The sequence below is a fragment of the Chiroxiphia lanceolata genome, chromosome 3 (genome assembly GCF_009829145.1).
Source record: "Chiroxiphia lanceolata isolate bChiLan1 chromosome 3, bChiLan1.pri, whole genome shotgun sequence".
In the NCBI taxonomy this organism is placed as follows: Eukaryota; Metazoa; Chordata; class Aves; order Passeriformes; family Pipridae; genus Chiroxiphia; species Chiroxiphia lanceolata.
Genome location: NC_045639.1, coordinates 116,195,833 through 116,221,875, shown reverse-complemented (window position 1 = coordinate 116,221,875; position 26,043 = coordinate 116,195,833). Strand labels below are relative to the sequence as shown.

General features: G+C 65.9%; 3 protein-coding genes across 6 annotated transcripts; 1 reads left to right on the top strand and 2 right to left on the bottom strand.

Annotated features, from left to right (window-relative positions):
- Nucleotides 1–408: 408 nt before the first annotated feature.
- Nucleotides 409–10,497, bottom strand: LOC116784246 (uridine-cytidine kinase-like 1). The gene is made up of 14 exons (XM_032682646.1): nt 10,245–10,497; nt 9,903–10,009; nt 9,553–9,723; nt 9,019–9,090; nt 8,579–8,768; nt 8,422–8,483; nt 8,127–8,143; nt 7,308–7,406; nt 2,305–2,398; nt 2,130–2,192; nt 1,900–2,022; nt 1,717–1,824; nt 1,482–1,638; nt 409–1,338 (listed from the first exon to the last, which is right to left on the bottom strand). The coding sequence occupies exons 1-14, from the start codon at nt 10,495–10,497 to the stop codon at nt 1,265–1,267; spliced, it is 1,590 nt and encodes a 529-aa protein (XP_032538537.1). The 3' UTR covers nt 409–1,264.
- A 1,554-nt stretch (nt 10,498–12,051) lies between these two features.
- On the top strand, nt 12,052–15,973 carry SLC30A3 (solute carrier family 30 member 3). The gene is made up of 8 exons (XM_032682647.1): nt 12,052–12,155; nt 13,347–13,516; nt 13,587–13,733; nt 13,832–13,985; nt 14,446–14,650; nt 14,779–14,884; nt 15,231–15,365; nt 15,444–15,973. The coding sequence occupies exons 1-8, from the start codon at nt 12,073–12,075 to the stop codon at nt 15,587–15,589; spliced, it is 1,146 nt and encodes a 381-aa protein (XP_032538538.1). The 5' UTR covers nt 12,052–12,072; the 3' UTR covers nt 15,590–15,973.
- Nucleotides 15,974–16,304: 331 nt separating this feature from the next.
- On the bottom strand, nt 16,305–26,016 carry GTF3C2 (general transcription factor IIIC subunit 2). 4 transcript variants are annotated; one of them, XM_032682643.1, is made up of 18 exons: nt 25,686–26,015; nt 25,234–25,549; nt 24,186–24,489; nt 23,687–23,781; nt 22,780–22,857; nt 22,455–22,553; nt 22,094–22,321; nt 21,742–21,853; nt 21,541–21,658; nt 19,816–19,847; nt 19,474–19,603; nt 18,816–18,960; nt 18,398–18,559; nt 17,882–17,969; nt 17,612–17,740; nt 17,301–17,432; nt 16,991–17,093; nt 16,305–16,884 (listed from the first exon to the last, which is right to left on the bottom strand). In XM_032682643.1, exons 1-18 carry the CDS (start codon nt 25,816–25,818, stop codon nt 16,427–16,429), a joined length of 2,862 nt encoding a protein of 953 aa, XP_032538534.1. In that variant the 5' UTR covers nt 25,819–26,015; the 3' UTR covers nt 16,305–16,426. The 4 variants fall into 4 exon arrangements, 3 of the variants coding, with proteins under 3 accessions (XP_032538534.1, XP_032538535.1, XP_032538536.1); XM_032682644.1 differs by having other exon boundaries at nt 16,306–16,732; nt 16,991–17,098; nt 25,686–26,014; XM_032682645.1 differs by having other exon boundaries at nt 16,576–16,884; nt 16,991–17,098; nt 25,686–25,818.
- Between the last annotated feature and the right edge of the window lie 27 nt (nt 26,017–26,043).

Sequence of the window (26,043 nt, the reverse complement as noted above, 5' to 3'; positions counted from 1 at the left end):
CCGCACCGGGGACAGCCCGCACCGGGGACCCTGCAACCGGGGACACCCCGCACCGGGGACACCCCGCACCGGAGACACCCCGCACCGGGGACACCCCGCACCGGGGACACCGCCCGGCCCCGGCCCCCCCTGCACCGGGGACACGGGCCCTGCCCCAGACACCCCGCACCGGGGACACCGGCCCGGCCCCGGGCCCGGCCCCGGCCCCCCCTGCACCGGGGACACCAGGCCGGCCTCGGACACACTGGCCCCAGACACCCCGCCCTGGCCCCGGACACACCGGCCCAGACGCGCCATCCCGCCCCGGGTACACCCCGCACCGCCCGGCTCCGGGACAGCCGTGCTGCCCCCGGCCCGGTACGGGGACACCGCCCGCACCGCTCCCGGCCCCGCGGCGGCAGGAGGCGGCACACGGGGGTCGCGCTGCTCCTTTATTGGTACAAAACGGCGGCGGGGGCAGCGCGGGGGTGACGGCACGGCCGGGGCCCCGGACAGCGCTGGGGGCACGGGCACACCCCCGGCCCCGGAGCCTCCTGCTGCCGCCGGGGCGGGGCGAGGCCGCCGCTGCCCTTTGGAAGAAGAACCTGAGCAACAAGGGCAGCACTAGGGCGCCTCACCGCCCCCGGGGACAGCGGCTCCGCTCTGCGCACCGGGGCTGGGACACCACCGGGAGAGCAGCTAGATGCCAACCCCGCTACTCCCGGGGCCACAGGGTGGGGACGGAGTGCGGACTGGCAGGCATGGAGTGTGCATCGGCGGGGAGACAGTGGGAACATGAGGTCCCAGTCCCTGATGTCGGGGGTCCTGCCGGAACCTGGGGCTACCCACAATAAATACAAATAAATACGGATTCCAGGCACGAAGCTTGCCCAGTGCCCAGTGGGTACCAGGCCCTGTCCCCCTCCTCCCCTGGGGAGAGGGTAAGCAGCCCCTCAGGCACAGCTGTGGGGAGACCACCACTCCCTCTGGAGGCACGGCTGGCCAGGGCCCCAGAGGCAGGGCTCAGATGGCAAGGAATGTGCTGAAATGTCCCCTCTCCCTGGGCTGCATGAGGCCATCCCTCCTCCTCCTCCTCCTTCTCCTCCCTGGGGAGGATTGGTCCTTTGGGGTGGAGGGAGGCCGGCAGTGAGGGGCTTGTTCTGCAGGTCCTGAGAGCTGGGGGCTGCCAGGTGGGCACAGGCTGGCAGGATGGAGCCCCTCTGGGGGGCAGGGGTGGGGGCCAGCCCTGCAGCCAGACTGGTCAGTGGCCCCACGGCTGACCAGCTCAGCAGTTCACGCCGTCACTCTCACACCAGCCTGAGGGGCCATCAGTTCCGAAGTATCTGTCCCCAAAGTTACCTGGAGGAGGAGGGGACAGAGTGAGAGGATGGCAGCACTGGCCCCACTACAATCCCCGCCAGAGCCTCCTCAGTGTGGCCGTGGGGCTCCCCCAAGGGTGCTGGGCCTGGCTCTGAGGCACAGCACACCCTTGTCCCCCTCACCGATGCCCGGGATGATGTGGAACTCCTCGTTGACTCGCTTGTCCACGGCGGTGGTGATGATGCGGACACGGGGAAAGGCATAGGCCACGGAGTGCACCCCCATCTCTGCCATCAGCAGTGACAGCAGGAAGATCCTGTCCTCCTGCACGTCATGGTCCTGCGACACACGGAGCTCTGAGAGCCTGGCTGGGCACAGAGGGTCCCCTGTCCCCGCACCGCCACCCCGGCCCCTCACCAGCAGGACACGCACGGCCATCATGGCCGCAGCCCCCGTGGATACGGTGCTGTCCATGAGGATGACGTAGTCCTCGCTGATCTCCTTGGGCAGGCGCAGGTAGTGGAGCTGGGGAGGGAAGGAGGGGGTGTCAGTGACCCACTGGTGCTGCACGGCCATGCGCCGGGGTGCAGCGGGGCTCACCTCGGGCTCTCCCGTGTCCAGGTTGGTCTGGATGAGGATCTTGCCCAGGCGGATGTCCTTGCAGACGGCGGTCAGGGCTTGTTCCATGGTCTCTCCCGCTCGCAGGATGGACACGCCGGTGATCTGGGGAAGGGGCAGGGACACATGTGCCGGGTGCTCCCAGCGTGTGCTGACCTGGCCCGGGGCAGACGTTTGCTCGTGGGGAGCAGGGGGCTGGGACCGTGTCTCACCCGCTGCCTGTGGAACCGCTTCCCCTCGTACGTCGTGCCCTGGGGCGTCTCCACAGTGACAGACTGCAGAAAGGGGAGCACAAGGGAGTGCAGGGGAAGCCAGGCCTCGTGGCCCAGGGGCTCAGGAGGGGGGATGGAGATGGGGCTGTGGCTGCACCCAAGAGCAGCCACTCACCTTCAGTGGCAGGAAGGACAGGGCATGTTCGATCAGCAGCCGCATCAGGCGCTTCGAGTAGAAGATGAATTCATCCCTGGTTGTGTCCTTGTTCCTGGGAGGGAGGACACGCATGAGATGGGAGCAAAGCCACCACTATTTCCCTGCAGATGGCATGCAGGGCTCCAGAGACCATCCATCAGAGAGAGCAGTCCCAGTCCGTGGGAGCCAGAGCCCTCTCGGGGTGACACAGTCAGTGATCACCAGCATTTCAGGACTCAGAGGCCTTGGCTGTTGTCTTAGATGGGACCACACAGTAAGAGAGGGGCTCAATTCCCCTAAGAAGGGGACACCACACTGTCTGCAGACAGTGGAGAGAGCTGGGAGAGAATGGGAGGTGGGAGCAGGTCAGGCAGCACCAGCGGTCCTGGGGCAGCAGAAACTCAGGAGCAATGGGTGAGTGCTGGGGAGCCCAGGGGGGAACAGGAGCAGAGCCAGGAGGGATCAGGACCCCACCGTGGAAGAGACCAGAGTGCACCATGGCCGGCATGCTGGATGACGGGAAAAGGTTGAACATGTCCCCAGCCCCTCCCTCTGTGTACTAAGTCAGAGATAAAGCACTGCCAACAAACCAGGTGATTCTGAAATACCCGGCATGCCCTCCTCCCAGCCCTGATGAGCTGAGGACAGCGAAAACAAACACGAACTAGAACAAAGCTGCCACAGAGCTGCAATTTCCAGGAAACCCGTCCCCTCCCTCAGGAGGGGTAAAGTCAGCCCTGTGTGCAGGGCATTGACCCCAGGGCAGAGGGAAAGTGACTGGCTTTTCCTACCAGGAGCGCTCTGGCTACCAGCCTTGAGGGAAACATGAGGACAAAGGAGCTCCACAGACATGTGCTTGTTCCCAGATGGAAGAGGTGGAGCTGGCAACGCTCCAGAAAAGGCAGAAGGATATTGAATATTTTTAGTCTGCATTTTAAGACATCATCTGCTGCTTCTCACACCTTGCCGGCTGACAGACAACCCCACCGAGGCGCCCGGAGGAGGACCAACAGTCACTGCTGTCCCTGGGTGTTCCTGCAGCCATTCCGGGGACACTCATGGGCAAGCACCTGCAGCGACCACAGCAGCCCATGGACACAGACATTCCCAAATCCCCAGGCATAGCTGGCACCCCCAGGGAAGGTGGAATATAACTTCTGGTCTGGAAGGAACAGGCGCCCTGCCTACGGCTCCCAGCACGGGCTGTCAGCATGCACTCACGGATGGGCTGCACCCACACACACACCCACAGCAGCTCGGGAGCAGCACGAGCCTGGCAGCTGCCCTGCCTCCCCCGCAGCCTGTCCTGTCCCAGGCAGCTGCCCCCGCCAAGCCCCGCACCGGCTGTGCCAGCCCCAGCTGGGTGGGACGGGACCCACAGTGCTCCTGCAGAGGCAGGTTCCTCTGGGGATGGGGGAGCACCCCTGGCCCCACCATGTGGAGGCACAGACAACCATGAAAATTCTCCTCATACAGGGCACAAGCAGCTTCGGTGACACCGGGGGAAGGGGCGTGCGAGGGAGGGCAGCCAGACACCCCCGGCAGCAGCAGGGGACCAGGATCACTCCACCACTGCTGCCATCCCGCCTCCTCAGGTGGCAGAGCATTCCCAAAGGGGACACCGCTGTCCCAACACCAGTCCACTCACCCACTGAGGGCACGCACTGCTCCCACCTGTGGAGGGGGCACAAGAACTGTGGCACACGGGAGCCCACAGCTGGGCACAGCAGCACCACAGCTGGCACTCCTGAGGACCTCAGCCTTCCCCAGCACGCTCAGGAGACAGCAGGAGGGCGCTGGATGGCTTAGAGGGACCGGGAGTATCTGTTTGGAGTTTGAATTGGCTCCACTCACAAACAGGATTCTCCGCAGCCAAGAGCCAACTGGCACAGCCAGGCACTGGGAAACCTGGGCACGGATGGGCTACAGAGTCCCAGAATGGTATGGGTCAGGAGGGACCTTAAAGGTCATCTTGCCCCAGCCCCCTGCCATGGGCAGGGACACCTTCCACTATCCCAGGTTGCTCCAAGTCCCTTCCAACCTGGCCTTGAACGCTTCCAGGGATGGAGCAACCACAGCTTCTCTGGGCAACCTGTGCCAGGGCCTCACCACCCTCACAGGGAAGAATTCCTTCCCAAAATTCCATCTAACCTGCCCTCTGGCAGTGGGAAGCCATTCCCCCTTGTCCTGTCACTGCATCCTTTGTACCCCATCCATCCACAGCCTCATGACTCAAACTGTGCAGCTATTCTAGTGCGAGGCTCATTTTCAGTTTCCGCCCCTCCACAACAACAGAAAATCGCTCTGGAAAGCACTTCCCCCAGGATGCCAGCCTGGATCTGCTGTGGTGATGCTCATCTGCTGCCACCGACACCCTCTCAGCAGACAGACGGGTGGAGCACGAGTAGCCTCTAGTGTGGAACGACAGGGAACGGTGCCGGCTGGCAGCAGCCTGGCACGCCAGGATCGACCGGCTGCGTCCCAGGGAGATGCACTGGGAAAGGCAGGATGGGAAAAGGAGGGAGGGGAATCCTGGCTCACAACTCTGCAGTGATCCAGGCCCCGGGTTTGGGATACCAAGGCACTCGGAAAGGCTGTGCTGGTGGGAGCAGCAGCACTCCACGAGCACTGCGAGTGGGGCCAGTGGCACCGTGGCAGCTGGAACTTGGTCTAGTGGAAGGTTCCCTGCCCATGGCAAGGGCTGGACTAGGGATCTCTTAAAGGTCCCTCCCACTCAAACCACTGTCTGATTTGATGCATAAAGACAAGAGCCAGATCTTCTGGGATGCAGTAACCTTGAGCACAGAGCTGCAGGAAGTGTGGCAAAAGGTGTGTTTGGTCCCTGCCAGCCTGGAGCTCCCTGGGAGACTGGGAGGAGGGCAGCAGGTAAGAGCAGCAGCTTGGGAGCAGAGGGTCCCACATGGGGACCAGCCATAGCCCTACACCGTGCCCAAGTCATGCAAAAGCCAGAAAGTGCTGACAAGTCTCACACGAGCTGCCTCCCTGTCCCCTAACACAGGCACTTCTCTCAGCAGAGCTCCTTGGCTCAGGGATTTGGGAATGGCGTTGCCCCAGACTCAGCAGGATCTGAGGAGGTAGATGACAAGGCAAATTGACACCCCTCAGAAACACAGCCTCTCTCAGTTACCATCTGCAAGGGGCTCAGCCCACCACCCTCAACCCCACTCCCACATGGCATTGGCACAGGAGCTCGAGGCCAACGGTGCTGCAGGCCCCAGGAACAGCCCAACCCCCCCAGGCAGCTCAGCACAGCCCTGAGCCTCAGCGGATTAAGGTCATCAGGCACTTGTGGCACAAGGCAGAGGCACAGCCTGGGGGAGGAACATGGGCCTTGGCACAGGGCTGTGCCTGGCACAGCCTGCGGTGCCACATCACCTGTTTTACTGCCGTGACCCACCCTGGAGCCTGCGCTTCCTCAGGAGGGAGGAGCGAGGAGAGGAATGTACAAGGTGGTGCCCAGCCTGCACGTGGTCATAAGAATCACAAGAGCATAAATTGTTTGGGTTGGAAAACCTCCCTGAGACCATCAAGTCCAAATGCTCCCCCAGCGCTGCCAAGGCTACCACTAACACATGTCCCCAAGTGCCACATCCACACAGCTCTTAAATCCCTGCAGGGATGGGGACTCCACCACAGCCCTGGGCAGCTGTGCCAGGGCTGGACAGCCCTTTCCGTGAAGGAATTGTTCCCTATATCCAACCTAACCCTCCCCTAGCACAGCTTGAGGCTGTTTCCTCTTGTCCTGTCCCTTGTTCCCTGGCAGCAGAGCCCGACCCCCCCAGGCTCCCCCCTCCTGTCAGGGGGTTGCAGAGCCAGAAGTTCCCCCCTGAGCCTCCTTTTGTCCAGGCTGAGCCCCCCCAGCTCCCTCAGCCCCTCCTGCTGCTCCAGCCCCTTCCCAGCTCCCTTCCCTTCCCTGCCCACGCTCCAGCCCCTCCCTGTGTCTCCTGCCTGAGGTCCCAGAGCTGCCCCAGCACTGGAGGTGCCCCAGCAGTGCCAGCACAGGGAGGGCACTGCCCTGCTGCCACAGCAGTGCTGGCACAGCCCCAGGGCCATTGGCCTCTTGCCCACCTGGGCACACCCAGTCGCTGTCACCAACACCCCCAGGGCCTTTTCTGGATTTCCAGCCCCTCTGTCCCATCCTGGAGCATTCCATGGTGTTATGGTGACCTAAGGGCAGGATCTGGCACTTGGCCTTGACCCTCACACCACTGGTTTTAGCCAATCAATCCAGCCTGTCCAGATCCCTCTGCAAGGCCTTCCCACCCTTCAGCAGGTCCACACTCACGCTCATCTTGGTCTCATCTGTGAATGTATGAAGGTGCACTCGATCCTCTCCAGATCTCTGATAAGGACACAGGGTTCCAAACCCACACACAGGTGCCGTACCACCACAGCATGCACAGGCACAGGAGGGCCCAGCTGAGCTCAGCATTCCCTCTCTGCTGTGCAGAAACACACACAGGGGCTGCCAGATTCTGCAGCCACAACAACAGGGAATCCCTCAGTGGTTCCAGGGGATCCAGTCCTTGACCCTGCACTAACACTACTGTCACCTGGACAAAAGGAGCATCAGAGAGGAATGAAAAGATCAAGGGAGTGGTGAAGTCATGGAAGCAGCAGCCCAGATTCTTTCTCTAAGCTAGCTGTAAACTCAAGTGCCCTGGGAGAGGGGCAGGAGGCACTTCGCCCTGTGCCACCATCCTGTGCTCCAGTGAGGAAAGAGCCAATCAGTCCCCTCTCTTTGTAGGAAAAGGCAGCCCTTGGCTCAAGCATCACCCAAGGCAGATGTGCCAAGGTCTTGTCACCAGAGAAGTGCCTGTGGGCCAGGGCCAGTTCCATTCAGCTGTTCTGCTCAAGGCCAACACCTTCGACTGACATCCCCTGGCAGAGAGGAGGAAAATTCTCCCCAGGCCTTGTGGTGTGCCACCACCCAACAGGCTGGAGGAGGGGCAGGGACATACCTGATGATGGTGTGCATGCCTCGCACCTGCGGTGTGCTCTCCAGGACACTCAGCGTCTTCGGCAGTGGCTGCCCTTGGTGAGCAGAGGCCAGGGCTGCCCTGCGGAGAGAAAGGGGGTCAGAGCCGTGCAGCACAAGCAGAGCCACCACGCTGGGCCCTCGGAGGGACACGGCCTCGCTGAAGGAAGGCTCCAGGAGACCCCTCTACACAGGCTGGTCACCAGGAAGCACACGGCCTTCCCGCCTGGATCCTGAGGAATGACCCACGTCTGGTACCAGGGACCAGAGAGAAAGACCAGGGCGAATCTCCCAGACCACACACGCCGCTGCTGCAGCCTCCACAGCACTGGCCTCAGCCAGCATGAGAAGCAGCAGCTCTGCAGGGGCAGGACCATCCCACACACCCTGGGACCAGGCTCTGCCAAGGGACAAGGGCTGTCCCATCAAGAGGGGACACGATCTCCCAGGGAACATGGAGCACGCAGGGCACTTCTCCTGCAAAAGTGAGCAGCCCAGGATAACTCAGCACCTGGGGCAGGAGCCCCACTCCAGACAGGGCCGGGAGCAGGGTGGAGAGCTGGCCACATACATCAGGCACAGTGTGGGACGGGTCACGCAGAGCCCGCAGCTGCGGCCACACGAGCCCCAGGGAGCTGAGAGCAGCCACTGCAGCATCGGGGAGGAGCAGCTACACTCGGGCACCACAGCAGAGGTCTGCCAGTGGCGACGGGGAGGCAGCAGGACTCAGGATCCAGCGGGTGCCAGCAGCCCCCCACCCCAGCCCAGAACCGGCCCTTCTGTGGCGGTGGGACCCACGTACCTGACCGTGATCTCACGCTGGGCGGTGGAACGGTCATCGGCGCGGCACAGAAGGACACAAGGACACCCAGTCAGTCACTCACAGGCCAGCACAGCCATCGTGGGCAGCCCGGCCAGCTCCCACCCTCCTCCCCAGTGCCTGCCTCTGAGCTCTGCTGCCCTGAGAGCCGCGCTGAGGCCTTTTGAGAAGAGAGAGGTGACACCGAGCCCCCTCGGTGCTCCAGGAGCACAGGGCTGTGCACAGCCCCATCCTGCCCTCTACGTGCAGGACTCTCCTGATCCTTGCCCCAGCTCACCTTCTCCAGCTGGCTGTGCACGTGCTGCACGATGAGGTCCAGCGCCACAAAGTTTTCCCCACCTGAGAGGGGAGCAGAGGAGCCAGGTGGGACGGATGCTGACCTACCCCTGCCCCAAGACACCCATTCTCAATGGCGGGATCAGCTCTGGCCTCACCCCTGGGCACCACGATGTCGGCGACCTGCACAGTGGGCTCGATGTACTGCTCAAACGCCGGCTTCACAAACTTGTTGTACTGTTTGATGACCCCCACGACGTCCCGCCCGCGCTCCATGATGTCGCGCTGCAGCCGCCGCACCAGCCGGATGTCAGAGTCCGTGTCCACAAACACTTTCATGTCCAGGAGCTGGAAAACTGGGAGGGGTGAGCACCCCTATGCAACCCTGCCTCGCTCCCCTCGGCCATCCAGCCACAGCACCCAGTGTCACCTCCCCTAGGGCCTCTGGCACGGGGTGTTCTGCCAGCGAGCGTGGTGACCTCTCCCCCCACAGCCCCCACCACTGCAGTGGCACCCAGGGCGAGCGCCTGTCCCATCTCCACAGGTCCCCTCCAGGTCAGCATGGAGCTGGGCCAGTGGCTGCCTCAGGCAGCAATACCTTGAGCAGCTCCTTGTTGGCAAAGGCCAGGATTCCTTCGAACACGATGACATTGGCCCCATACACCGTTTTCTGCAGGTAGACAGGAGCTGTGCTCGTCCTGCCCTCCTCGCATGCCACAGCAGCACCAGCACAGACACTCCCTGACACCCCCAGACTCTCACCAGTGTGGTGGGGCTCCCCACAACCGTCCTTCACCACCCAACCTCTCGGGGTCCTTGCTCACACCTGCGCACCGCACTCCAGCTGAGCACGGACTCTGAGCCTGGCTCCAGACCCCAAACCTCTGCCCAACACCTTCCCCCCAGCTCTCAGCCTTCCCCCACACTGAGCCTCTCCCTGAACTCTGTGCTGGCCTGTTCTGAGACCCATTCCCATGCTCCTGCTGCCTCTACACCTCCGGTATGAGCCTAGAACAAACCCCCCACATCTGATGATCCCCAGCCCCTCCCTGCCTTACTCTCCCAGCTCCCAGAGGTGTTCCCCTTCCTGGGGCTCTGACCCCCAGGCCCAGCCCGGCCCTGAGGCACCCACCCACTCACGGCGCCGGCTGTGCGTGGTGAAGTCATACACTGGCACCTTCACGCTCTTGCCCTTCTTCAGCTTGCGCAGGACGCTGATCAGCAACTCGAAGTCAAAGGCATCAGGGTGGTCAAAGTTGTAGTCACTGCGGGCTGCCAGCGCCTGCTGCCCCTCGTCCAGCACCTGCAGGCATCAGCCCACTCAGTGCTATGCTGGATCCCTGAGCACTGTGCAACCCCCAGGGATTGGCACCACTCAGCGCTGCGCTGGACCCCTGGCACCAGAACTCCCACGGCCGCACTGGACCCCCGAGCCCCAGCACCGCTCAGCACCGCGCCGGACTCCCGGACCCCCACCCTCACCTTGTAGAAGGAGTCCATGGAGAGAAGCACGACCCAGGGCACGTCCAGCGCCTCGATGATCCGAGTCGCCACCGTGGTCTTGCCCGAGGCGCTGCCGCCGCACAGGCCTGCAGGGAACGGGGGGGGCACCGCCCCGGCCTCGGATCCGTCACGGCCCCGGATCCGGCTCCAGCTCTGTCCCGGTCCCGGTCCCAGTCCCTCCCCGGCCGTGCCTCGGGGCCCAGCTCCAGAATTTCCGACTGCAGCTGGATCCTGGCCCCGATCCCGACACGGCTCCATCCCCTCCCAGGCCCGATCCCGGCCCCGGCTCTATCCCTTCCCCATCCCTGTCCCGCCGCTCACCGATGACAAAGGCCTCGTCCACGGGCGCGCCGGTCTCGCTGTACCAGGGCGGCCGCCCGGCCGTGTAGATGGTCCGTTTGCTGGTGCGCAGCAGCGGCGGCTCCGGCTTGCACTGGCTGGCCGTGCGGCGCCGCGGGGCCGGGGCGGGCGCCAGCGGTAGCCGGCTGAGCAGTGAGCCCAGTGGGCCGGGGCCGCGCTCGGGCCCCGCCGCCCCGCGCGCCCCCCGCCGCTCCTCCGCTCCCGCCGCCGCCATCGCCGCGCGGGGCCGCGGGGGCTGCCGGGACGGGCCGCGCTGCACACGGCCCCGAGGGCAGGCCCCGCCCCCCGCCCCGGCCCCGCCCCGGGACGGACCCCCCCCGCCCCGCCCCGGGCACCGACCACCCCCGCACCGGGGCTGCACTCCCATCCCCGCCCCGGGCACCGACCACCCCCGCACCGGGGCTGCACTCCCATCCCCGCCCCGGCCACCCCCGCCCCGGGGCTGCACCCCCATCCCCGCCCCGGCCTTCCGCCACCCCCGCACCGGGGCTGCACCCCCATCCCCGCCCCGGGCACCCACCACTCCCGCACCGGGGGCTGCACCCCCATCCCCGCCCCGGCCACCCCCGCCCCGGGGCTGCACCCTCATCCCCGCCCCGGGCACCCGCCACACCCGCCCGGGGGCTGCACCCCCATCCCCGCCCCGGGCACCCCCGCCCCGGGGGCTGCGCCCCCATCCCTGCCCTGGGCACCCGCCACACGCGCGACACTCCCGCGCCAGGGCTGCACCCCCATCCCCGCCCCAGCCACCCGCGACACCCCCGCCCCGGGGGAGGTTCCGAGGTCCAGCCCGTGCCTCTGGCAATGTTTTGCCTAAATCGGTCCAGGACACCCCTCGCCGGTTTCGCAGCAAAGGCATGTTGCTTTTGCATGTTTCATGGTCAATTCGGTGCTCACCAGGACTCCTGGGGCCTTTTTTGTGGAGCTGCTTCCCAGCCGTGCGCCCCCGACCAGTCCTGGGGTGGTTCCTCCCAGGGCAGGACCGGGCACTGCCCCGTGCTGACCCTTCCCAGCTCCTGCCCGCCGTCTCTTCAGCTCGTTCCGGTCTCTCCGCACTACGGAGCAGAACGACCCGCCGGGTGCAGTCGCCCCTCCCTGTTGGGTGTCACCTGTCACCGTGCTCAGGGTGCTCTGCCCGGCCTCCAGGTCCCTAATGACAGCGTTAGACGGGACTGGACCCAGCACTGACCCCGAGGTACACTGGTCATTACCGGCCACTGACCACCCCGTTCTGGTCTCGGCCATGCAGCCCGTGTTCACTGCTCCTCGCGGCTCAACCAGCCCGCGCTCCCACAGCTTCTCTCGGAGGATCCCAAGGGATGCAGCTTCAAATGCATTCCTGAAGCCTGGGTGGGCACTGTCCCCTGCGCTCCCCTCGTACACCGGCTCCGGCATTTCACCGCGGAAGGTGGTGGGGTGGTCAGGCACGACAGCGCCCTTCCTGTCTTTCCCGTGCTTAGAAGATTCCCAGGATCAGTTGTGTCACCACCTGCCCAGGGACAGAAGTGAGGCCGAGCCCTGCCCCCAAACAGCCCCCTCGTGAAGGCAGCCCCCCTTACACACAGCTCCCACGTATCCCAGCATACGGATATGCCTGGAGATCCATTGGACCCTCACACCCGAGAAACCCCCTGTACCCCGCCCCAGAGGCCCCTCCCCGATGCTCGGAACGGCGGCACCCGCGGGCAGAACCCCCCGTCCCGCATCCCCGCGGGGGGGCGGGGCCACGGCGGGGGGCGGGGCCCGCCGGTGCCGGTGCCCGGTGCCCGCGGTGCCGTTCGCGCCCGGGATGGAGCCCCCGACCGGCACCGAGAGCGCCCGCCTGGTCAGCCCGCGGGGCGGCCGCGCCGACGGCAGCCTGCGCCTCAAGAGGTACCGCCGGCACCGGCACCCATCGCCCCGGCACCCCATCACCCGCACCACCGTCATTCCATCACCGCTGCCTCTGGCACCGCCGGCATCGGCGCCTGCATCACCGGCACCCCCATCATTGGCACACTCATTGCTCCGGCACGTCCAGCACCGCAGTCACCACTGGCACTTCCATCACCACTGGCACTTCCATCCCACCGGCACCTCAGCGCCCCGGCATCCCCATGATCGGCACCAGCACCTTCATCACCGGCACTCTCATCACCCCGGCACTGCCACCCCTGGCACCCCATCAGCTCCCAGGGCCCCTGGCAATTCCTCGCACCGCCACCTCCATCATCCCCCCCCATTTGCAACCCTGGGTCCCCCCGCACCCGCACTGCCTGCACCGGCTCCCTCATTATCCCCGGCATCTCCATCGCCCCCAGCTCCCTTGGCACTCGCAAGCCCACGGTTCCCCCCCTCCCGGCACCGACACCCCCGGCACGTCCCTCCCCGCCCGCCCCCGCGTCTTCATCCATCCGAAACGGACATCGGCACCTCCGCAGCCCCCGCGTCAGCCCTGACCGTCCGCCACCGGCACCCTCACCCCGCCGCCGCCACCCGCGCCCTCCCTGCTACCGGTGCCTCCGCTCAAGCGGAGCCAGTCCCTCCCGTGCACCAGCCCCGCTCCCCCCTCGGATGTCCGTCCGGCAGCTACCGGCGCCCAAACGTCACCCACGCACACCGGTACCGTCCATCCATCACCCGCCCACATCGGTACCGTCCATCCGTCACCCACTCACACCGGTACCGTCCATCCATCACACCTCCCCCTCCCCGGCTCGCTGTCCGTCCCCGCTCCCGCACTGCTGCCCCACGCATCAGCGCCCCGGCCCCCGCCTCCCTTCCCACGCCTCACGTCTCCGCACCGGTGCCCCGTCCCACGGCTCGGCCCCAGGCGCAACAACTCGGTCCCACCGACATCTCCCCGCGGGTACCCGCACCGCCCCCGGCTCCGGTCCCGGCGGGAGCCCCGTGCCGCCGCCTCCTGCTGCCGCCGCCGGTCCCTTTGCTGCCCGTCCCGCCGGGGGGCTCAGCCAGTGCCCCATCGGTTGCCTGGCTGCGGACCCCAGGGTGGTAGTGGGACCCCCAGGGGTGCCAGGCAGGGGTACGGGAGACGGTGTGGCCAGTAGCGACCCCCGCCCCCAGTCTGTTCACAGGCTCCCAGGACCACCCGGCACTGCCGCCTCCCCCGGCTTCGGCTCTCCATTGCCGCTGCAGCCCCCCGGCCCCCAGCCCCGGGCGAGGCAGGCTCCCCAGCCGGCAGCTGAGAGTCGCCTGCGCTGTCTGCTGCCTCTTCATGGTCGGGGAGGTGATAGGTAAGGGGGGCCGGGGCGGGGCGGGTGGCTGCCGGCAGAGCTCGGGGTGCCAGCTGCTCTGTGCCCGCAGGCGGGTACCTGGCACACAGCCTGGCCATCATGACGGACGCGGCCCACCTGCTGACGGACGTGGGCAGCATGTCCGTCAGCCTCTTCTCCCTCTGGGTCTCCACCCGTCCACCCACCAAGACCATGACCTTCGGCTGGCACCGCTCAGGTGAGCCGAGAGGCACAGCCCCCGGGGCTCCACGGGGGGCACGGCTCCATGGCACCCCCATGGCTGGGTGGTGGGCACTTAGGGCTCCTGTCCCACAGAGACGCTGGGTGCGCTGGCCTCTGTCCTCTCCATCTGGGTTGTGACCGCAGCCCTCGTCTACCTGGCGGCCGCCCGCATCATCAGCAATGACTACGAGATTGAGGCGCGAGCCATGCTGGCCACGTCCGCCTGCGCCGTCGGCGTCAACCTGGTGTATGTCCCACATGGCCCCTGTGCACCTTCAGCCTGAGCCCTGCCCCACATGTGCCCCCAGTACCCCAAGACCCCCAGCCATGCCCCCGGTCCCCTTCTGTTCCTGTGCACCAGCCTTACGTCCTCAAGTACTGCCTCCTCCTCTTCCCCATCACCCCCCTATGCTTGCAGCTTCCAGTCCACGTGCTTACATCCCCATGCTCCACATCCCCTGGCCCCCCAAGCAGCATCTTCTGAGCCCTGGCAAAAGCCCCAGGCCTAAATCCCTGCCCAGTCGCATGCACCTCCCAGCAGTGCTGCAGCTTCCCTGTCATTGTGCTGCACTTCCAGCCCCACTCCCCTCCACTGTCCTGGAGGACGGTGCCTGCCTGTGCCCCCTTTGCCTGTGCAGGGCAAGGCAGGGCCAGTGGGGCCCCCATGCCCTGCCAACGCAGCACTAAGCCAGCCCTGCTCTCTCCAGCATGGCCTACATCCTGCACCAGTCCCCCGCCGGCCATGGCCACGGCTCAGTGGGCTATGAGCAGCTGGAGAGCTCTGGGGGGTGCCAGCCCGGCCATGCCCCCCTGCCTGGCAGCACCAGTGTGCGGGCAGCCTTCGTCCACGTGGTGGGTGACCTGCTGCAGAGCATCGGTGTCCTCGTGGCTGCCACCATCATCTACTTCAAGGTGCCCGGGCTGGACTCCACCTGCACTGCCTGCAGGAGCAACTCCCCCAGCCCTATGCAGGGTGCCCCACTCCCAGGGGCCCAGCTCAGCTCTGCCCCCCAGCCTCACACAGACCCCGCTCTCTGCAGCCCCAGTGCAAGATTGCAGACCCCATCAGTACTCTCTTCTTCTCGGTCTTTGTCCTCGGTTCCACCTTCACCATCCTCAGGGATGTCTTCAGGGTCCTCATGGAAGGTGAGTGGTGAGTGAGGGGAGTGCAAGACCACGGATGCAGGGGGGCACAGAGGCTCCTGGGGCTACAGCTGCTGCAATACCTTGCCCATGAGGCACCTCACCTCCTCTGCTTGCCCCGGTCCACCCCTCTGTCCTACCCTTGCCCCCCAAATATCCCCAGCCCCTCCTCCCCACCCCAGGTACATTTTCCCCATGGTGAGGCCGTCTCAGCCCAGAGCCACTGTGCCCAGCCTAGTCCCCCTGGGGAAGCCCCCAGCCCTGGCAGATCCCACCAGGAGCCCTGGTCCAGGTGGGGGCTGTGGCTGGGGGCAAAGGGTGGCCCCCCGTGACCAGGCGGTGCTGGCAGGGACACCACGGGGCGCCGAGTTCGATGCGGTGAAGGAGGTGCTGCTGGGGGCCAGCGGGGTGCGGGGTGCCCACGACCTGCACCTGTGGGCGCTGACGCCGAGCCACCCCGCTGTGTCAGTGCACGTGGCTGTGGGTGAGTGATCCGCGCAGGGCACGGCTGAGGGGTCCCCCTGGCCATGCCTGGGCTGAGCCCCTGCCCTGCTGCCCCCAGAGGCTGGCGCCGACCCTGAGATGGTCCTCTGGGATGTCACTGCCCGGCTCCAGAGCAGGTTTGGCTTTGCATCGTGCACAGTGCAAGTGGAGCGGCACCAGGAAGAGACAGCAGCCTGTCCCCACTGCCAGGACCCCCATGCCTGAGACCCCTGCCTGCTGCTGTGCTGGGCCTGGCCCTGGCCCCCCCTGCCCTGGAGCAGCTCGGGGTGCTGTCCTCCCTGTATCCACCCCACTGCTGTGTAGCCCTGGGGTGGGACAGTGCCCCCGGTGCACAATCCTGGGTGGGACGGACACGTGGCCTGGCTGCAGCAGCACAGGGGCTCCCTGGGATCCTCCACTCCCCGCTGTGCCACAGCCTCTGAGGAAGGGGGATCCTGCCCCACCACCCGCCCCCACGGAGCCCTGATGTCCCAGCAGGAAGGGATGTCCCCTATGGGGGACCCTAGATGCAGCCCTGGCCCCAGATGTTTGTGTCCCCACCACCTCCTTTGCTGCTGCCCAGGCTCGGGGAGGGCAGGCCAGAGGAGCTGCTGCAACCCCCAAGTGCAGGGGGCTGGGGCAGCCAGAGCTCAGAGCTCAGTCCCCCGCTGGCTGCTGCGCCAGGGCCTGATCCGTCCCCCTCGCTGAGTTGTGTCTGTGCCGCCGGTGTCCATCCGTCTGTCTGTGCCAGCAGCAGTGTCAGCACTGCCAATAAATGTGTTGGAGAAGCAGCAGTGGCGCAGGAGCCAGAGGGGCACAGGGAAGGGGACAGGGGAGTCAGGGTTGGACCCCCACAGTCACGGCCACAGCCACAGCTGCCCTAGTGCAGGCACCTCCACAGCCGTACAAAATCAACCACGTTTACTGCACAGCTGAACACAGGCTCAATGTGAGCAATTCCAAAGCTCCCAGCCCCCTCCCTGCCCCTCGGAGTGCAGTGGGGCTGGAGGTGAGCGCAAGCACAGCCCCACGCCACTGGGGCCCATGGGCACTTCTGTGGGGTCAGACCCACAGCATGTACCCCAGTACATGCACCAGTCCCACCACCCCCACCCAGCTTAGGCCAAACAGCACAGACAGATCCTTCCGGGTTCGGAAGACGTGTCTGGAGGATCCCAGGAGCAGCTGGGAGCAGCCGTCCCTCCCACAGCAGGGGCCCAGTGGGAAGGCAGCACCGAGAGGGGACACAGTCCCTGGCCAGCACAGCCGGCCCCAGGCCCTGCCCGGGGTGAGCAGCACGAGGGACCAACCCCCTACTCCGCTGGCACCGGGGAGCATTCGGGGGGGCCAGGGCTCCCGGACACATCCCTGTAGAGGGAAGCGAAGCGGGCCTGGCACTCCGGGAGCAGCTGGCGGCCCACACCGGAGGCCAGTCCTGCCAGGCAGTGCACCCGCACGATGCCCGCCTGCCCGCCCGACACCAGCCAGCCCTGCGAGTCCAGGTTGGGGCTGAAGCGCACCTGGAGGAAGAGAGGGGTTTGGGAGGCATGGGGCTGAGGCACTGGGACCTTGGCCCCCACAGCAGCGCTGCTGCTGCAGGGCTGGGGCTGGGCCTGGCCCCCTCACCTTGTGCAGGGCCTCCAGCTGCAGGCGGTCGAGGCTCAGTTCTGCCTTCACCTCCTGCGCGTGCATCCTGCGCATGGGCTCCCGGCTCGTGAAGTTCTGGAAGCTGCGCTGGAAAGTGGTAGCACTACCTTGGGCTGTGGGCTCGGGGCAGGAGCACTGCAGGCACCATAGTCCCAGCTCTGCTAGAGGTGACGGGCTGCCCTAATGCCCCAGCAGTGTCTCCTGGCCCTGCCATCCCCACAGCCCAGTCCCAGCCCCACAGGCCCCACTCATGCAGCTGGACCACCAGCTGCATCCTGCCCTCTCCTACCAGGTCCGTGTCCCGGAATTGGATGTAGCTCCTGGCCACCATCTCACTGTAGCACCGGGTCCTGGGCAGTGCCTGCTCAGTGCTCTTGGGCCCGGCAGGGCTGCAGGGCAGCAGGTTGGCTTTGTACACTGGCTGTGGGTGAGAGGGGGCTCAGGGCAGGGCAGGGGTCCTGCTGCTCCTCTGCAGCGAGGGGCCACCAGGGATCAGCAGTGTGGGGGGCCCAGGATGGTCTTCCCATGCCCCCTCCCTGCCTGGCTCCTCATGTGCTGGGCCAGGCTCCCCCACGACCCCGAAACACGACAGCCTCTTACAAATCTGCGGTCCAAGGAGCGCTTGACACTTAGGGGGTTGATGGTCAGGTCAGGCAGCACTGCAGCCACCAGCTCGCCGGTGATGTCACCCGCAGCCACTGTGTTCAGCCAGTCCGAGCCAGAGATGCTCTGCAGGGACAGAGGGCTGGAGGGTGCGGGGTCCCCACCACCCCCAGCCAGGTAGCGTCACCCACCCCCACCCGCGAGCCCCGGGCCCCAGCTGGCGCTGACCCGGCCCCCGGGACATAACGGCCCCACACCAGCCCTTACCCACACAGTGCCCTTGCGAGGGGCCACAAAATAGGCCTTGAAACCCAGGTACCCGGCGTCGATGTAGTGGATCCCGCAGAGCCCATACCTGCGGTGGAAGGGACAGGTTAAGGACAGAGCTCTGTGCTGCCGCTGGGACTGCACGAGCCAGGCACAGCCCACCTTCCCCCAGACCCGGGTGGCAGGGGAGCCACCCTTGCACTAGCAGCACGTCACAGGGTAACGAGGCAGCTCAGGGCAGATTCTAGAGACTGAGAACTCACCAGGAACACAGACCCCTTCAGCAGGACCCCCACTGCCCTGCCCAGGGGCTGGCTGTCCCCTGGCCCACCCTGCCTGTGCCCCGGGATGGGACAGGAGAGCGGATGTCATGCTGTGCCGCTGCGGTGTGACCCAGCACAAGCAGAGCCTGCCTTTGCCATGGCATAGCTGTACAGTCCCAGGAAGGGGGAGGCCAGAGGGGCCTCTGAGGGGTTGAACCAGGCCCCGGCAGTGGGGTTGGACCCCGGCACTCACGAGGCATAGCAGTTGTCCTGGGCCACAGTGATGCCATTGTAGGGCAGCAGCCAGGCCACCTCAGTGCTCAGGAACCGCTTGATGCTGTTGATGGGCTCGTAGAGCCGCCGCAGGTCCCAGAACTTGATCTTGCGGTCACTGCCTGCCGTGACCAGGAAGTTGCTGAGAACCAGGAGAAAGGTAGCACTGAGAGCCCAGCGCAGAGCCGGGGCCTGTCCCGGTGCAGGGTCCAGGTGGCCCTGGTCCCCCAGTGGCTCTACTGCCCTCACCATGGAAAGCCCAACCCTATCCCTCCAGTGTTGCAGAAGGCCAAGTGCCACCGGCACCACGGCCTCCCAAGCCCCTCTTGGCAAAGGAGCCCCTCCTGAAAGGAGGGAGCCCCTCTCCCGGCAGCACCTGTGCCCGCTCCTGCCCTCACTTGTCGGCCTTGCACCACTCGATGCTCCGGACCGCGTGGTCGTGGGCCAGGAAGCACTGGAAAGGGTAGAGCTTGAGGGAGGCATCGGGCTGGTGCACACACTGCAGCAGGGACTTGGTGAGCAGGTTCCAGATGGCCACGGTGCCTGTGGAGAGACCCATTTCCCTGAGGTGCTGCTGATGGCACAGGTGCTGCAGTGTGGGACGGGCAGCGGCACAGGCAGGACTGTGGAATATGGCAGCCAGGCTGGAGCTAGGGCTCCAAGCAGGACAGGATGGCAGCAGGACCTGGCAGCGGCATGGGCAGGGCTGTGGGAGCTGTGGAACACAGCAGCCAGGTGAGAGCTGGGGCCGGGGCTCAGAGCAGGACAGGATGGTAGCAGGACCTGGCAGGACAGCACAGAGCTGCAGATCACTGGAAGGCTGGTAGAAAATTCCATCCAGGCAAGTTGAACAGATGTGGATTAGGCCAGAGCCACATCTTGGAGCCGACAGGTACGTGAGGGTGCCGATGGCCAGCCCAGAGAAGCCTTCCCCCACCCCAGGGATAGGCAGAGGTTCCAGCACAGCACCCACCGCTGGCTGCTGCTCCCCCCATCCCTCACCCCTGGGCTCCCCCATTCCTTGCCCCAGCCAAGGATGAGGGAGGAGAGACTCACCGTCATAAAACCCCGCTGCCAAATGATGGTGGGGCTTGGAGGGCATCCAGGAGAGGCTGAAGCACTGCCCACACTCGGATGCGTTCCCTGCCTGGATGGAGCCCACCTGGAGCGTGGCAATGCACTGCACCTGGGGGCCAAGGGACAGCCCTGGGTCACAGCCTGGCGCTGGTGCCATCCGTGCCCTGAGAGCCGGGATGTGCAGGGTGGGAGCACAGCTCTGCTCTGCCCCTCCAACGCTCCGCAGGTGCCCCGGCTCCTCCCCGCTCTCCCACCTGCACCGGCCGGGGGGCTTGCTGGGTGCTGGCCCCGACAGGGACCACTGTGGTGGGGGACACTGACCTTGCAGATAAGGTGCTTGTGGAGGGGCCCATCTAGAAGAGAGCAGAGCAGGGTCAGGGCAGGTACCAGCTTTCTGGGAGCTCCCTGCCTGGAGCCTGGATCGCAGCTCCCCATAGCCTTGGCCAGGGCTCCTGGTTCCTGTCCTGCCACCCCCCCAGAGCAGTGTCCCCAGCACAGCAGGAACCAGAGCACGTGGAGCACCAAACCCAAGAGCCAGCAGGGGCAGGACCCCAACCAGGCCTGCCAATGCAGGAGGAAGCAGCCCACTGAAAGGCACTGCAGACAAAAGTGAGGCAGGGCTGACATGCCCCCACCCCACCATGACTGGCACCAAAGTCAAGGGCACGTGGTGATATGCAAGGGCCAGACGTGACTGTGACCACCCCGGGGAGGGAAGGAGTGGCTATGCAGGACATCTGCTCCATGGGGTGATGGGGCTGAAGGAGGTAGCACTCCTGGGGAAGGAAGGCTGCAGAGACTCTGTGCCCAATAGCTCAGAGTGAGGTGCCCATGGGACCCCCACACACCAGCTCCATCTGCCAGAAAATCCCCCCCACCAGCAACACCTGACACGCATGCTGTGGGGACCCTGTCCCACACCCCTCTGGCACAGCAGGCAGCAGACAGGCACGTCCCAGCCTGGAGCGTGGCAGCTGTGGGTGGAGGCATGGAGGAGTCATGCATCTTCCCCGGCACGGCTGTGACAGCCGGGACATGGTGTGGAGACCAGCCCCGGCTCTGCCAGGCAGGAACACTGGGTGCGGATTCCTGGTGCCCCAGGGACAGCCAGCACAGCCACATCAGCCTGGGAGCCGCTAGCAGGGCTCGGCACTGCAGCCTGGCACTGATCCTGCGGCTGGGAATCAGTGCTCCAGCCCGCCTGTGAGGCACAGAGATGGTACGTGCAGTCGCAGCCACCGATGTGCCGGGCCCCAGCCGGTGGCGGGAGCCGGGGGTCCCCCCGCCACAAGACGCCACGCGGGCGCTGTGGCAGCAGCCCAGCCAGCCGCAGTCGGCGCAGGCACGGTCGACGTGCTGCGGGGGCCAGGAGCTGCACCAAGAGCCCATTTCCCACTGTCAGTGAGGACGTGCAGTCTGTCGGTCACGGCTGAGCGCCCACCGCCAGCACGCGCCAGCCATCAATCCCGCCCGGCGCCGGCACAGCCTATTACAGGCACCATTAGCTCTGAGCCGGCCCAGCGCTCCCGGGCCTGCCCTGGCACTCGGCTCAGCCAGGCTGGAGGGAGCAGCTCCAGCAGCAGGACACACTCCCAGTGGCCAGCAGGGATGTGGAGAATGGCTGGGGAGACACTGCGTGGCTGCATCATACTCTGCATCCCACTACAGCCACAGCGACACTGCCAAGAGCCCCCAGCTTTGGGGGCTGCCTGTGAGCCGTGTCCCAGCCAGCTTCCTGCAGCGTCCCCAAGACTGAATCAAAGCAGCACTGTGACACCCTCTGACACCAAAAAGCAGCCTTGGACCCCCACACTGTGCCCTGTGCCAGATGCCAGGCTGGGGGCAGCAGTGTCCCAATCCTGGGGGTAAGGTGGGCTCACTGCCCCCTCATGCAGCTCCCAGGCTGGGACATGGTTCTGCTGGCAGTTCCCCAGCACAGTGGGATACCGTGGGCAGGGCGGCTCCAGCCCCAGGGCTCGCAGCCCCACCCCAGCACAGTGGGAGGAGGGTCAGGATGCCCCTACCCGGCGGCGCAGCTCTTCCTACCTTTTACCTGGGTTGTCTTGGCGCGGCGCAGAGCCTCGGGGTGCGGCAGGGCATACACCGCCACCCTGCCGTCTGAGAAGGCGGCAGCCAGCAGGCCCAGCCGGCTCATCTGCGGGTGCTGGAGAAGGACAGACAGGCTCAGCCCTCAGGTCACCCCTCAGGACCCTCAGGGAACCCAAGGTGAGTGCTTTGGACACTCACCGTCCGGGCTGTGGCAGGCGGCTCCCAGGCCCCGCTGGGGCAGAACTTCATGTCCCAGACGCAGCCGTGGTCGGCAGCGATGGCATAGGCCAGCCTGGCTTTGTCAGGAGAGCTGTGGGCACAGGTCAGGCCATGAGGAACATGACAGCTGTTGCCCAGCAGCTCCAGTAGACACAACTGCACACCAGCAGCAGAGCTGGCCACCAGCACAGCCCCCATGGGGTTCAGGCCGTGGCTGGTGGTTCTGGGAGAGGATCAGCTTCACCACCCACTCAGCCAGAGAGACACGAGGCCTGGGCCCTGCCCCATCCCTGGGCAGCCCCTGGCCCCTTCCCCAGGCCCTGCCACTCACCCTTGCTCCAACTGCAGCGTGCCCAGGCCCCAGAGCTGCAGGAGTGCGGGGCCCGTGTGCAGCCCGGCCACGCTGTGCGTCTCCTCCATGCTCCTGTGGCAGGACACGGCCACGTACTGCGGGGCTGCCGAGCCCTCAGGACTCGGGCACCACTCCATCGCCCACACTGGGCCACCCACAAAGAAGGAAATGTCCAGGCGCTCTGGGTGGGGCTGCATGGAGCTGAACCTGACAGGGGGAGAGAGGTGAGGGCTGCTGGGACCCCAAGGCACAGCACAGGCCGGTTGCCCAGCCCATGGATGACCCTGGGGCCCACTGCCAGCCACTGCCCCACAGGGCCTGAGGACACCCTGTCACACACCTGTTTACCCTGTACAAGGCACCGTCGTCCTCAATGCCCTCACGCTGGATGGAGAAGAAGGGAGACTTCTCCTCTGCCGGCAGGTATGGGGCAGCCTCCCTGTGCAGGCAGAAGGTGAGATGTGTCCTTGCCCCTCACCCAGTCACCCCAGCACAGCCCCATGCCCTAGCACTATCCCAGCCTCTGTGTGACTCCAGCAGCTATGGAGGCTCCATAGCCAAATCCAAGAGACCCCCTTGCCCACCCCCTCGCTCACTCTGCACACTGCTGGGACCTGCCCCACTTCCTCCCAGCCCCACTCCCTCTCCTCCTGCTTCAACAGTACCTGTCAGAGAGACACGTCCACCTGTGTGCCATTGGGATCCAGTCTGGGAACTCCCACTGCGAGTGCTTCTGCTCCCGCCTGCAATGTGTGCCAGGCCTCAGCTACAGCCCCGTGCCCGGCACAGCCTGCACCCCCTACCCTCCCCCACCATGGTACAGCCAGCATCCCCTGCCCTCACACCCTCCCCATGGCACAGTCAGCACCCCCTACCCTCCCCCACCATGGTACAGTCAGCACCCCCTGCCCTCACACCCTTCCCATGGCACAGTCAGAACCCCCTACCCTCCCCCACCATGGCACAGCCTGTACCCCCTACCCTCCCCCACCATGGCACAGCCAGCACCCCCTGCCCTCACACCCTCCCCATGGCACGGTCAGCACCCCCTGCCCTCCCACCCTCCCCATGGCACAGCCAGCATCCCCTGCCCTCACCCTCCCCATGGCACAGCCAGCACCCCCTACCCTCCCCCACCATGGCAGAGCCAGCACCCCCTGCCCTCACATCCTCCCCATGGCACAGCCAGCACCCCCTGCCCTCACATCCTCCCCATGGCACAGCCAGCACCCCCTGCCCTCACATCCTCCCCATGGCACAGCCAGCACCCCCTGCCCTCACACCCTCCCCATGGCACAGCCTGCACCCCCTGCCCTCACACCCTCCCCATGGCACAGCCAGCATCCCCTGCCCTCACCCTCCCCATGGCACAGCCAGCACCCCCTGCCCTCCCCCACCATGGCACAGCCAGCACCCCCTGCCCTTGCCCACAGCCCCTGGCCCAGCCCTGCCCCATCCCAGTGGAACACCCAAAGGTTTCTCTGCCCTTGGGCCTGTGCCAATGACGATACCAGGGCACCAATAATCACCCCGTGGCCCCCTGAGCCCCCAGCACCCCAAGCCCCTGCTCACAGGCTGCAGGTGAGGCTGGAGCTCTTCTCCACTGGGGCCATGATGGAGTTGGGGAAGCCGTTGGGAGCGAGGCCTCGGCATGGGGGCTTGGATCTCTGGGCACAAGAGCAGAGTCAGAGCAGGCCCCAGATGTCCCCTGAGCCCTGGGGGACCCACCTGTCCCAAAGAGCACCAGCCCAGCCCCTGAGAACAGTGCTCTCCCCAGCCACTGTCACCGTGTCACGCTGGGCTAAAGACACAGAGCCCCACTGCAGGGAATTCCAGGATACCAGGACCCCTCCAGGACCTGCCTCCACCTCTCACTGCTCCAGCAGGAGCCCAGGCTCTGCTCCCTCTCCCAAAGGACCTGTCCTTGTTGCCATCCCCATTGCCCGTGGCCCTGTGTCACCCGTGTCCTGCCCCAGGGCTGTCGTGCCCCTGTCACTGCTGTCACACCCGGAGCTGTTTGTGCTGGGACACAGCTGAGGGGCCCAGGCAGAGCCCCTGCCCCTGCCCTCACCCCTGTGGCCGCCGTCCTCCCACCGTGCCCTCGGGGCATCTCCAGTTCTGGCTCCGACGCCTCGCTGAGCATCACATCACTGCCCTCCTCCTCCTCCTCCTCCGCCTGCAGCACCTCCTGCGAGGGCACGAAGTCGGCGTCTCGTGCAGGGTCGTCGCTGTCCGTGTCCTCCTCCTTCCTCCTCCGGCTCCGCTGCTTCCCCTGGACACACTTGGGCTCTGGCTCCGGGGCCTCCTCGGTGGGAGCAGGGGGCTGGCACACAGACATCAGCTCCTCCGCCAGCTCCTGCAGGTACAGCAGAGCCCTGGGAGCCCAGGGCAATGCCTGGAGCTGAGCACAGGGCAGCACAGGGACAGCCCTGCCCCTCTGGCCCCTGGGCAGGGGTTTGATCTGCTCCAGCTGCACCACAGCCCAGCACAGGACCCCCAGCTCCCCCCAGCAAACTCCTCCTGCTTCCTCAGGAACCAAGGAATCTCCCCATGCCCCAGATCCAGAGCTCCTGGATGCAAACACATTCCTTAAAGTGGGAAATGATCGTTCTGTGGGGAATCAGTTCATGCCACCAAAGTGGGACAAAGCTCCACAGGGAAGACACCGAGACTTCTTAGGGTAGGCAGAGGCCATGGAATCATGGATTCAGAGGATGGTTTGGGTTGGAAAGGACCTTAAAGCCCATCTTATCCCACCCTCTGCCACGGGCAGGGACACCTTCCACTAGCCCAGGCTGCTCCAAGCTCCGTCCAACCGGGCCTTGGACACTTTCAGAGAAGCCACAGCTTCTCTGGCCAACCTGTGCCAGAGCCTCATCACCCTGACAGGGAAGAACTCCTTCCCAAAATTCCATCTAGCCCCGTCCTCTGGCAGTGGGAAGCCATTCTCCTTGTCCTGTCCCTCCAGGTCCTTGTCCCAAGTCCCTCTCCAGCTCTCCTGGAGCCCCTTTAGGCCCTGGAAGGGGCTCTCAGGTCTCCCTGGAGCCTTCTCTTCCCCAGCTGAGCACCCTCAGCTCTCCCACAGGTGGTCCCTGACCCCCACTGCCACCTCCACTTACACTTTGGCTGCTCTCCTCTTGGGCCGCCCGCCCCGGGAGGTGTCCAGGCCGGCACCCTCCTCGCTGCTCCCCAGCATCTTCTGCACCCGGATGGGCTCTCGGGGCGGGGACAGCTCCAGCAGCAGCACCTCGGCCTTGCCCTTCCTGCCGCGCTTCCCGGGAGTACCCGGGGGCGGCACCGCCCCGTTCGCAGAGCTCTCGCCATGCCCCTCCGCCGCCCCATCGCGGTCGATTCGGGGCCGCACGGTTTTTTTCGGGGATTTGGCAGCTTCCCCTCCACCATCACAGTCCGGATCTCCCGGCGACGACTCTTGCCCTGCCCAGAAACACCGGAATCAGCGCCAACCCCCTGCAAGACTCCCCGGCACGTCTCAGTGTCCCGCAGCACCGGGCGCGGCGTTACCGCTTCGTACCCCGGGGAGCCCCCCCTACCCGCCACCCCCGGTACATACGGTGCGCTCGCTGTTCATCCTCCCGGTCCCCACTACGGCTCCGGCTGCGCCCGGCGGACCCCGATTCCAGTCGCAGCCGCCCACGGCGGCTGCGCTCCCGGCAGCGCGGCCCGCGGGCGGCGCTTGACGCCATCGGGGGCTCCCGGAGCCGACGCCCCGTTGTGGGGCCGCGCCGCCAGTAACGAACCGGAAGCAGAACCGGCAATGGCGCGGGATGATGACGTAAGAGAACGCGCTCTGGCGGGGCGGGGCCACGCAGATCCCCAGGATAGCGTAAGGGGTGGGGCCTAGGCGTGGAGGCGTGTCCATGCAAATCATCACCGCCGCACGGGCCGCCGGGACACGTCCCGCACACAAA

Excerpts from the sequence above, each read along its gene's own strand:
- LOC116784246 (XM_032682646.1), bottom strand. The coding sequence starts at position 10,497 with ATGGCGGCGGCGGGAGCGGAGGAGCGGCGGGGGGCGCGCGGGGCGGCG. Across the intron at positions 8,769-9,018 it reads CCAACAAGGAGCTGCTCAAG|CTCCTGGACATGAAAGTGTT; the intron begins GTATTGCTGCCT and ends CCAGTTTTCCAG. Across the intron at positions 1,825-1,899 it reads TGGACACGGGAGAGCCCGAG|CTCCACTACCTGCGCCTGCC; the intron begins GTGAGCCCCGCT and ends TTCCCTCCCCAG.
- SLC30A3 (XM_032682647.1), top strand. The coding sequence starts at position 12,073 with ATGGAGCCCCCGACCGGCACCGAGAGCGCCCGCCTGGTCAGCCCGCGG. Across the intron at positions 14,651-14,778 it reads CCACCATCATCTACTTCAAG|CCCCAGTGCAAGATTGCAGA; the intron begins GTGCCCGGGCTG and ends CGCTCTCTGCAG. Across the intron at positions 14,885-15,230 it reads CTTCAGGGTCCTCATGGAAG|GGACACCACGGGGCGCCGAG; the intron begins GTGAGTGGTGAG and ends CGGTGCTGGCAG.
- GTF3C2 (XM_032682643.1), bottom strand. The coding sequence starts at position 25,818 with ATGGCGTCAAGCGCCGCCCGCGGGCCGCGCTGCCGGGAGCGCAGCCGC. Across the intron at positions 24,490-25,233 it reads AAGAGGAGAGCAGCCAAAGT|GGCTCTGCTGTACCTGCAGG; the intron begins GTAAGTGGAGGT and ends CTGGGCTCCCAG. Across the intron at positions 21,659-21,741 it reads CGCCTGCCACAGCCCGGACG|CACCCGCAGATGAGCCGGCT; the intron begins GTGAGTGTCCAA and ends GTCCTTCTCCAG.